The sequence below is a fragment of the Anarhichas minor genome, unplaced genomic scaffold (genome assembly GCF_050575085.1).
Source record: "Anarhichas minor isolate MPS153535 unplaced genomic scaffold, ASM5057508v1 ptg000074l, whole genome shotgun sequence".
Lineage (NCBI taxonomy): Eukaryota > Metazoa > Chordata > Actinopteri > Perciformes > Anarhichadidae > Anarhichas > Anarhichas minor.
Genome location: NW_027466520.1, coordinates 2,144,585 through 2,156,768, shown reverse-complemented (window position 1 = coordinate 2,156,768; position 12,184 = coordinate 2,144,585). Strand labels below are relative to the sequence as shown.

Sequence of the window (12,184 nt, the reverse complement as noted above, 5' to 3'; positions counted from 1 at the left end):
GCACAACTTTCCTCAGTTATGATATTACAGCTGTTTCCACTTAAAGGAAAATGCATGATAAGTTAATAGAAGGCTGACTTAAAAGAAACCAGGCCAACCAAGATGTTTTCACGACTGCTCTGATGAGAATGTCAACCAGAGGTAATGAGCCATCAAGGAGTTCTTTGGCTATTTAGATGTCAATTTTAGACCAACATTTAAAATGTCACTTCAACAACATGTTTATTTCATTGCACGCATGGGCGGACTTCTGACGATCAAAGGGAGCCAGATCCCTCCTGCATTCTGATGTCAACACAGGGAGCAGTGGCACAGTTGTAAAGCTTTCTTCTTCTTCTCTAGGTTCAAGTGGCTGTCGTGGAAATACTGCCTTTGTCTCTATTTGGTGAACGTTGGGAGCGATGTAACTCAGGAATGGTCGAGGAGGACGTATCCCACACGGAGAGCAAGGGAACTCTTTCATATGCAGATTATCTTCTTGTTCCAGCAAATCATTCACAGTCTTAAGATTCCTAAGAATATCTTTTCCCCCATGTCGTCCTCACATTTAAAATTGAACATCAGTCATCAAGGACCCCAGAGCTCGCCTGTCCAAAACAGGGAGGATGGTAGCATGGTCATGAGTCACTGTGCTTAACGCTGCTAAGAACACCCCTGGGCTCTGCAGCCTATGGCAAAGCTTTTTCCTGTGATCCTATAACATATAATTGTGTCTTAACGATATATCAGCAAGAGCTAATCTCATGAGGACGTCCATGTTTACAGATACTCCATCATTTACGCTAAAGAGGGAATTCAAATGAATACAAGCAGTGCAGAGCTGCTTGAGTGCAATGTCACAGAGCAAAGGTACCTTGCAGAGCTAAAAACCTAGGATTAGCCCCCTGCCTCAGGGTAGTATCAATCTGTTTCAACAGCTCACAAGCATGTGTTTAGAGTGCATACTAATGTAGGAAGCAGTTGTACCGCTTCGGGTTACTCTACAGACTAGCAGACAAAATAACTAACGATGATGCAAAGAAAAGAGAAGGATACACAATGCATGTTGTTGATTTTTAGAGGGTATGTGGAACATTAAAGGAACAAACAAGGGGCTACTAAAGAAAATGCAGTACATCTATTTAACATTATGCTCTGTAGTGGTGGTTCAAAGCCATCTGAAAAATCCTCAATTTGCCTGAATCAGAATTGTCATATGGTGCTTAAAGACAAAAAACCACAGGCCACTGCATGTTGAACATGCATGATGAGTGCATTTTGACATATACATGTGCAAACTACAGTGTCATAGCTTCAAATGCTCATCCACAAAAAAGTACAATTATATGGGGCAGAGATATGACATGCAAATTGGGGTTTTAGTTAGACAAACATTTCTTGGAGGCAGAAATAATTGTATTAGTTAGACCTAAACCTCGAGGGGCGGATCTACAGCACCTCACTTTTTTTGCAGCAAAAGATATCTCACTGGTAAACCTGAATGCCAGAGAAGAAACTCTGATCAAGAGATGAATACATGAATACATAAGCAAGTAATTCCCAATGAAGCTGTGAGCAATTTGGCAAAAAATGGTCTTGATTCTCATCAGCAATCTTGCGAGGCAAACGTACGCTTTACCAACTATTTAAGTAGATATGGTAACCGTTCTTTATGGGACTTCATAAGACTGGTTTCTAAAAAAAGATTTGGCAACTAATTAGTTGACAAAGTGAGAGGACTACATTGGCTGCCAGTCACATCTGCAAGAGCATTGAGCCTCAAAATAAGCCTCATAATATAAGTAACCTCCACTCTTACCCTTTGCTCTTGCAGTGGGCTTGTCTGACATTTCTTAACACGAGAAACGGTAGATCTTCAATTATATCCATTGGTGCACAACTAATAAGACAGTATGCCTACAGAGCTGCTCTGCCTCTGAATATTTGTAATCTTCTCAGCAGATTGTAGGAGTTAAAGAGTCTTACCTGACAGGACTGTTCCTGCTGTCAGGGTCTCGAGCCGTTACAACGCCCACCTCTGTGCCACTAGGAGAGTTCTCATATACGTCCATGATGTAATGGTCTATAGAAAAGACTGGGGCTTCGTCCACATCCCCAACGGTGATTTTAAGGGTGGCAGTGTCTTTGAAAGAGCCAAGATAGGAAAAACGAGGATCCACATGTGTATTGGTGCCCTCGATGTGGATAGTGTAGGTCTTCTTTCTCTCGTAGTTCAGAGGCTGTCGGGGGGAAAGGCATTGTTACCACTACAACTGTTACCACTCTCTGCATATGGCAGCTTTGTGTATGCATGAGTGTCCTCATATGCTGGTTAATTATTTGATATGAGGACCTGTTTTATGGTAGCACTTATGGTCAAAAACTCTCCAGAATACACCTTTTAAAGGGGGAATATCATGGAACACACTTTTTTTTCTTGCGCACATACAGTTGGGTATCCTCAGTGCCCACAAACCCACAAACTGCAAAAAGACAACCTTTGCAAAGGTACACCATATTTTCCCGGAAGCCAATCAGAGTAGACTGGGCTTGTTTCAGGAAGGTTTAAGGTCTTAAAGAGACAGGCATTAAAACGGAGCCTTTCCGACAGAGCGTGAATGCAGGTATATTCAGGCAAACAGTATAAGAAAAAGAATGTGTTTTTTGAACATCAAAGCATGTAAACATGCTCTAATTAAAACCCAAAATACAAGTATGAACCTGGAAATTAGTGTGATATGTCCCCTTTAAGTCAGTGTTAAAGTAAGACTGCTACACAGGGCTCTTTCTTCATATATTTTCCAGAGGGTTCACATTTCTGTGTCGCAGGAATCATGTTCTTACCTTTTTGAGGCTGATGATGCCCTCTCTCGTGTCCCTTTCCGTGGCTATGGAGAACGTGTTGGCCCCCTCTGAGTTAATGATGTTGTACTTGATGTCTGCATTGATGCCAAGGTCCTCATCATTGGCTTTGATCTTCCCCACCGGTTTCCCTACTTGAGCTGATTCAGGGACGTACAGCTGGTAATTTTCTGTGGATAAACATTAATGCGTACCCATTTAGAGATGGGAAAAAAAATAAAAAGATATATATATATATTTAAAAACAGAAGCTGACTAGCCCCACATCATTGTCTGAATGTCCTTCTAACAGGGCTTAGCTAAGCAGTTTGATTCTGTCACCATTTGTTCCTGAGGGAATGTCATTACAGATAGTCTGCAGTGCCTCAAATGACATTAAATGCTAAACAGAGGTGCATGCTGTCGTACTGCAATAGAGTGGATCATCGTGGATGATAATTCAGACAATGTTGATGGTCTTCACTGCAGCACAAAATGAAAATCTCCAAGTCCTGGGTGATTGTGCTTGATGGGGCACTTTCAAAGACAACATATCACAACTTTATCATTACTTATATTCATTATTAAAATGGAGGAAATTCAGACTGCAAAACAAAGGGTTTTGATAAATGCTAGTCTAATACAGCTAATTATGGAAACATTTAACTGCAATATTAGACTACTGAGTGACACAGTAATGAAGTATAATACATCACAGTGAGGAATGCTAAAGAGGTCTATGAGGGGAAGCTTCAATAATCCATGATCTGCTCTCTAAGACCCTCTTGGATTGATATATGGTTAATCGTTGCACGCATGAATAAATTATAATTAAAGGAATCTTGTCCCTGCAAATACTGAACAGTTGATGTTTCTTATTTTCATTCAAGCAGCAAAAACAGCAATAATCTGGTTGTCTTGTGTGCAGATGTATCGCGTGAGTGATTTTAAAAATAGCATGTCTTCTCGTCCACTTTCACAAGGGAAATACAACACACAACTCTTGCTGTTCAGGTTCTGCCTCAGGCCTCTGTAATGGAGGTCCTCTGCTTAAAATGTTTTTCCAATTTCCCACCAAAGCTACTCCATTTAATGTAACATAAGTTGTGTATATACTGTATATGTAGGTTCATAGTAACACATTAACTTTACCATTGGTTATTTTGCTATATTAGCCTTGTGGCTAGTTTGCGGTAGAGTTTCCAAAAAGAAGCTATGGCCAAAGACAATTTAGCGTCTTGCCAACCTAATCATTATTCACTTAACTGTGGTTTTCTACTGATTGTTCTGCAAAATAATAAAGTTTGTCCTGCTTTTTGTTTGTTGTTTTCAGGTAACAATGAATACGCACTTTGGGGAAACATGGGCGGGTTGTCGTTGACGTCTGTCAGAGTGATGTTGATGGTGGTGGAGCCGGAGAGGCCTCCGACCTGGCCCGCCATGTCTTTGGCTTGGATAACAACGGTGTAGTGTTCTCTGGCTTCCCGGTCCATTTCAGATAAGGCAGTCCTGATGATTCCTGAACAGATGGAGAGAAACACATTTGAGCTAAAATAGGGACGGATGAGCTCTCCAATGGCACCGGACATTTTAATAATCAGGTTGCAGTTAACACCAACTCATAAAGATACATGTGCCACCACAGAATATATATAGTTGGGTATTTTGAGAATAAAAACAACACTGGCAAAGTAAAACGGACGAAAATAAAAATCAATTTCGGGATGACAACGCAAAAAGAGATCACTGTTGAGAGAGTGAAGATACCACTGTTGCTATTGTCAAGATGTTACAATCATTGTCCTAGTATATTCTTTCAGTTATGGACTACCGGTACAGCACCGTATCACACTTTCCTTTAAAGACTAACACCATGAAACTGTGCTTCTTTTATTGTGAAGGTTAGTCCTTCCTCACTTTTCATTACATTGGAAATGACTATGCAACCTTGGATCGGGGCAGAATGCAACTTTCTAAGGCACAACCTCGATCACGTTCATTACAACAATAACGGAGCAAACGCAACCATGAACTTTCACAATGCTAACTCAGTGATATATGACTGCCCCTCTGCCCGCTACAGAGAGATTCTGTACACAGGTAAATTGCAACAACAGAAATAAGCCAAAAAGTCATGCGGAGTATTTTGTTTGTGTAGGTGATTTATAGAATATAATGCATGTATTGCACACATTTTTTGTCTGTGTGTGTGTGTCTTTGTGTGGAGTCTTATCACGTCTGTCTGTGTTAGTTTTCCGTTTGTGTCTATATCTGTGCTGGAGGGTTAATTTGCCATCTTAGCTCCTGAAACCACATCACCACATGGGGCCTGATTTAATATGTTCTACCAGAAACATCAGTGTTCCTCGGACATCTCGCTTTTCCCTAGAGACAAGACCCCCCCGGCAACCATTGTACTTGTGAACCCTTCAATAATACATAGTGGCTGACAGGGAGCAGTGAGACCTGGCAGGAAAAGGGACGATGTTGATCACGACAGTAAATGGATTTCTGTTGCTTCATGTTGGGAGTGGAAATCACAACAGCAAAAATGCATTTGAACTACATCGTTAACCGACTCAGATGACAATTATCATTCATACCAAATATTCTGTCAGTGCTCGGTTCCCAGTTTAAACCTTAAAACTTGAATTTCACAGAATGAAAAAAACATTTTTGAGTGAATTAATGCAGTTTCATGATTTCCTAATTTTACCAAAGAGTCACCTATAGCTGCATTATACAATAGGTACATTTCCTCTTTGTTTGTTCAAGGCTCTCTAGACAGAATTAATCCACTGGACTAAGGCAGAAAAATCATTAAAAGTGGGTCAAGGAGCAAGGCAGCCAACGGTATTAAGATCCAGGGGATCTTAGGTCACACATCATCTGTCACACTGAGCTGCTGCTGCTGAGGTCCCGTAGACTTGTGAACCTGAACCGATCAGCAGCAAATCAACAAAAAAGGGAATTATGATAAAGCTTCATAGACCAGAATGAAATAGTAAAATCTAACTATCACAGGCAATATAAATAAAAGAACAGTTATATGAGCAGAAGTTGTTGTAGGAGTTAAAGTTCCGGTGAAATTTGCATTTGAGAGGTGACCTACTGTCCGATTATTTCGTAATCTTCACAATGTAACCTTTACAAAATGACCCTGAGATGGTGATGGCGCTCTCATGAATGAGTTGTGAATAGACTCTCCACTTCTGCATCCACAGTGGTGTGGTTAAACTCTAACTTATCGATTCCTCTTGTTCATATTCCTCTAGTGGCTGATGCTTGTCGACTTCTTTTCCATAAAAAATAGACAGAATCTGCCGGTTAAAAAAAAAGGGGTTTTCAATGTATGACATCAGTATACTGCACGTCCTCAGATTCCTCTTTAAGGCTACACAGATGTGCGAATTGTTGGATGTTGGGAGATAAAGCAAAACAAGATTAAGCCACTTTCTTTGTGAGGTACTTTCAAACATATTGTGGTGATTCAGTGCGTTTTGTGCAGCAGCTCTGATAGCGTCTACTCCTCGTGTGGTGTGATTTAATGCGTCTTAGTTCTGCTTGCAAAAGAACAACCGTTAAGTGGGGCAGCAAGCTACGCAGACACTAATGTGTCGCAGGGCTTTATTCCAGGAGACATCAAAGCAAATTCATTTACTTTGACTGCCAGGTAGATTCTTCTCTGACACGATATCAAAAATATATTTCACAGCATTCATATCGGTTCTTCCTTGAAAAGTAATGATAGTGATTATATATTGTAACTCTAGTTCTCGTTGAGTGATTAGCTTAATTAAATGGGAGAGGACTGACGTGTGCGTTGACGGCGAATAATACTTTGGTACATTCTGCCTTTCAAATGCTAACGAGAACATGACATCATCTGTCTGAACTCGGACTGAGTTGACGGAACAGATTAATGCAATGCAGAGCTATTCAGTTGTTAAGCACATGCATTGGATTGATTTGAATAACTTCAATGTTCTTGAAGTGTGCACTCTGCAGCTGTATTATTTAGGAAAATACAAGTATCGAGTCAGGAGCATCGGCAGATACTCAACATTACATGACCCTGATCGGGATCGAGGGAGAAGAGTACTTGATTGGGTCATCCCAAAAGCTTTTATTGGACCCTACAAAACTGCCTTATCACAAATAAAAATCTAAATGTGATGAGACAATAATAAAACATGTACTGTCATAGAGATTTTCACTGCAAAAAATCCACATATGTATTAAAACAGTTCCAGGAAACAGAGCCCAAGAACTTCTCTTTTTTTTTTGAGCCAAGCTGTTATTTCTTGTTTTTAAATGTCTTAAATGTCAGCTCTCAGCATGGATCCCCTTCTTTCCGTGGTTTTTAAACTAATCAAAGTGCTCGCAGCCACTTCCCTGTAATGATGCGAGCTCTGCAGACTCTATTTGAAGCCCTCTGTTATTAACTGGAGTCTTAGCATTACTTAACCTGGGGTCCTTGAGACACACCAGACCTTGGCGAGTGGCCACACTTTCCATTAAACAACAGGAAGACAGATGATCTGACCTTTCGAGTCTCTTATTACGCCTTTACTCGTGAAGGCGCAGCGCTCCTGAGCAATATTTCACTGCGCCAGATTTAGGAACGATGAGCACACACTAAAAGTATGAGGTCTTCTTCTCTGGGCTCTGGGAATTCTACTGTTGCCCACACCAATGGGGATGATCTCCTGTCAATCATTTGTCGTCAAACAACCAAATGAGAAGCTCTGCTGTTTCAGACAAATAAAGAAAACAGAAGCAAGCACTCAACAGGAGGAGAGATTTGTGAGTAACACATTCACAGCTCATGCAATGCAGCTACATGACAAACTCATCACTGAACTGATCACTGAACTGCATTCAGTCTTGAATTAAATTCTTTAACACTATAGAAAATGCCACAAGGGTATTCTTTGGTATCTGAGAGGTATGCCAGTACTTTGACATGAGGATCACACCCCTGAACTACCTTTCCTGACCACTTCTGAACCGTAATACCTCAGATAGTCTTCGCTAAATCTCTATGGAGCTTGTGAGTTCATTTAGAAAATAATTGAGAAAGAGCTGACTTCCTTGAACCTGGGCCCATTTGACACAGTGAGGTGGCTAGCCTTTTCCTCAACCTCCCCAGTCTATTAGAGTTGATACCATCGCGCGATCCACCTCTTTGTCTGGCTGCAAACTTCTAAAGGAGGACAATCTCCTGGGTGAACAAAAAGGATTATAGGAGATTACTCAAGCACTCTTCAATCTCCAGCTTCAGGAATCTTTTTTGGCTCATCCAATACGATGTTATCCCTGCGTGCCCTGCACTCTGACAGCATTCCTGGAGAAATAGTAGATAACACGAACAACAGCAGCTATAAAAATCTCAGAAATCATAACAGGAAACCTCTTCTTTTTACTTATGTATCGGAGTACATATCTGATCGAGAATAATTGGTTGGTCTGCTCAAGAGTCTACACTGATTGCAAAAGTGGCACTGTATTCCTTGATTTATACCAGAGGTAAGGCTTAATCCATGAACCACAAATGTCTTGATCTGTGTCAGCTCCTTCAATAAACTCGAACACTCCAAAATCCCAGATCAGCAGAGAAATTAGCCTATTTAGAATGCAAAAGGGACTTAGGGGTTCTGCGGTGTCGCGTGTCTTTGTGTGTGAGCCAGTGCCGGTGCGAGGTGGGGTTGGTGAGAGCATTCGACGATGAGACTCGAGAGGGAAAACCCTAATGTCTCTGCGGGCAAGTGACAGATGCACGGTAGTGATGGGAAAGACAGGAGTTACGACCCGACAATAAAAAGGATAAATGCAGCCAGTCTAAGGTGTACTTTTGCTGAGATATGGAAGGTGCTTATTATAACTGCCGGCTTGCAGTTTTGAGATTTGCAAACCATGTGATCAAGTTAATCCATTGCAGCGGATGCTCATAACACAGTTAGCATGTCACTTAGCTAACTAGTTAATATTGTAAGAGCTGTCAGACAAAAAAAATGTAAGCGCTATTAAAAAGTGAACCTGTCAAATGTACATCCAGCCACCATGTGTAACTGTTATACTGTGGGATTTACACTCAGTGAGCAGACAGAGGTTCAGTCAGTCTGTCTAATACCCCGTTGTCCTTGTGTATCCGCTCTTGTTATTGACCAAAATCCCCAGACAAGTCACAGCACAAGCAGCAGGTAGGGTGTTCAGGGTCCTTCTTAAAGGATAACTTGTCAGGATTTGTAGCTGTTGTCAACACGTTCTCACTGCAGACTCGTCAAATACCACGGCTGGGTCAGCGGCCCTAAGCTTCAAACTAGCTTCAAGCTTCAAAAAGGTACCCCTCTAGCAACAGTTGGATGTTGGATCAGGGACAAAGCTTCAATAGATGCCCTTTTCATGCAAAGTAACTTTTCGAAGGAAGTTATGTTCATGCAACAATGGGACTAATCAGTCACATTACTATTAACTGACGTAAGCAGCGCCTTCGGGTTATAAGTCCAGTGTTTGTTTGTCCCATCGACCACCCAACCCAACTGGCCAAAACAGACTATCGCGCATGTTGTGTCATGTCACTTGCTCTGAGTGTCTAATAATGAGGTGCATGGAGTTAGTTGAAAGCCTGGTGCGTCACATACAGATGCTAAAGGGCGCCTCCGTGGATCGGTATCGGACGCCGAGGGGCACCGACCAAGCTGCGGTTATTGATGATGTTGGGAGTTGGGAGAACGGGTTGCTGTTCTTGGAAACTCCCTCCTGTAGCAAACCTCATTCGACATCTAGCTTCTTTGCAAAATGCAACACATGTTAACGATGTAACGGAACAGTTTGACATTTTGGGACATCCACCTATTCACTTTGCTGGCAGACATTTGTTTTAGCCTTTGGACAGAGCAAAGCCAGCTGTTTCCACCTGTTTCCGGTCGTTCTGCTACACTACGCTAATCACCTGCTGGCTCTAGCTTCGTATCGAGCATACAAACATGAGAGGGTTCTCAATCTTCTCATCGAGCTCTTGGCAACAGAATGAATAACCTTATTTCCCCAAATGTCTTCCTCTAAATCCATTTATTGGTGATGAATATAAATAAAACTGGACCAAGCGGCTGCCTCCATATGCAGTAACTCCAGGTAGAAAGGGGGAGCAAATGGTATTGAAGTATGCGTCTGGAAGTTTCCACTCCTGCCACAAACACTGCACCTGGTTCACTGATTAAGGTCTCCACTCTTTTTGAATGTGTGATCATCAGTAGCTGTAGCGTGCAGTCGGACTGGAAGCCTGCAGAGTCTCTGTGCTTCACAAGTAAACATGTGATTAATGTAGACACACCTCTAAATAACATAGCTGTGCTTATAATGCTATAGACACCATCTTATTATACATTTGCACAAATCTACCCTTGATTTAAGAGGTTTGTGTTGGTGTTTTTTGACATTTTTGAGCGTAATATTTACGTCTACATTGTGTGGCGTACATACTGTTTATGATTTAATGATCTAATTGCTTTGATAGATCAAACACACTTAACGCTCATTGCTGGAATATTGGTTTAGTAAATAAATCGTGACATAGTAAACAGCTACTTCATTTAAATGCAGAGTTTTTTTCCTCAGCCTTATATTTTGGCATTTGTTCTTTTTTACTTACTCTCTTCATGAATAAATTACTTTTTCATTAATTCAATGAACAAGACCAGTGGCCAGCCACACTCACCACTGGTACACTGGAGCGGTTAAGATAGAAGTGTAAATCTCTCCCAGCACCACATAATGTGTAGTGACACAGTGAATCATTGGAATTGCACCTCATATTGCCATTAGCTATCCAAATGTCAATCACACATACTTGCAGACAACTCTGTCATTCTATTTACAGTTTGGAAGAGATTATTCATGAAAAAGAACTGCGAATAATGTCAAATTATTATAACGCAGTGCAAAGCTGACACATTTGTGTTCTTCTGCCCACATCTCCCCCCTCAGGCCTTCCATCATTATCAGTTACATTTCTGTATTTACAAAGTCTGTGTCATGCTCATTTATTTCTTCAGCCAAGTAAATCTAATCCGAAATCCCTATCTCTCCTTGTTTGCATGCGGCATGACACCACCTTAGATGCATCAATTACAATTTTACATCCATGATTGAATCTCATTTCCAGCGGAGACGAGAAGCCACCTTAATGCTGCTCTCCGAGTTAATTAGTCAGTTAGGAAGTATGAACTCAGTTATTTTTGCACTGAGCAATTAGCATGTCTGCCTTCGTTATCCAACTTTAAATTCGGAATGTCTAATATAATTTGCCTTTGGTTTGGTTGAATATTGGTGTGAGATGATGCGCAAACTATGTGCTTTAGGGCTGCATTTTATTTGTAAAAAGCATCAATGTGGGACAGGGGTCAGACCCGGACCCCACCCGCTGAGAGCTGTAAACATGTATATGGTTCATTATATGAAACTAGGCTTTAATAATCAGTGATCAGTGGTTTTGTTCAGAGGATTGGCCTGAAGATCAGCAAAAAGAAAACAGAAGTGATGACTCTGAACATTCAAAATCCCTCAGCAATTCAGGTCAACGGAGAAGATCTCCCCAAAACTGACGAGTTCACATATTTGGGCAGCGCTGTCAGACACAATGGGGGCACAGATAACAACATCAAGAACCGTCTTAATAAGGCAAGGAATGCTTTCAAAGTACTAAATAACATATATTGTATCACAGCAGGACACCATCAAGACCAAACTCAAATTGTATCAGAGCTGTGTTTTATCCACACAAGATCTCGACAGACTATCAACCCTCCACACCAAGAGTTTAAGGCGAATACTTCACACTTTCAGGCCAAACGCCATTTCAAATGAAGAACTGTATGAACAAATAGCAACAAGAGAAGAAGGAGATGGAGATGGATAGGACATGTGTTGAGAAAAGAACCTGCTGATATTACATTGGACACCAGAAGGGAAAAGAAAAAGAGGCCGACCAAGAAACACATGGAGAAGAGCTGTGGAGAAGGAGATGCAGAGCCTAAACCACCATCCAGCGACTCGCCCAGGACTTTAATAATAGCTGTTGAAAATGAGAACCGTGCGAGTTTTCCTTTCGTGTCAAGCAGCAAAAAAGCATTATCTGTTTGAGTTATTTGCCAACATTGCACGTCCTGCAATGTGACTATTGCACATGTGCACATCGCAATGTCGATGCTGAAACGATGTATCGTGTAGCGATACAAAGTGCTTCGCAAAATATAATGATGATATTTCGCAGCTTTTGTCTTGATGAACACGGTTTATCATATTGCAAGTCTTCACTATCTAATAATAACCTTAGACCAAATGATATGGATCTTGCATAAGT

General features: G+C 41.2%; 1 protein-coding gene across 1 annotated transcript in view; it reads right to left on the bottom strand.

Moving 5' to 3' along the window:
* Positions 1–12,184, bottom strand: part of LOC142937401 (cadherin-18) — a 57,120-nt gene that overhangs the window by 23,907 nt on the left and 21,029 nt on the right. Inside the window, exons 4-6 of the mRNA XM_076080298.1 lie at positions 4,172–4,339; positions 2,824–3,011; positions 1,966–2,219 (exon numbers count right to left, since the gene is read on the bottom strand). Of these exons, the coding sequence (XP_075936413.1) occupies positions 1,966–2,219; positions 2,824–3,011; positions 4,172–4,339 (610 nt within the window). The remainder of the gene's footprint in view (positions 1–1,965; positions 2,220–2,823; positions 3,012–4,171; positions 4,340–12,184) is intronic.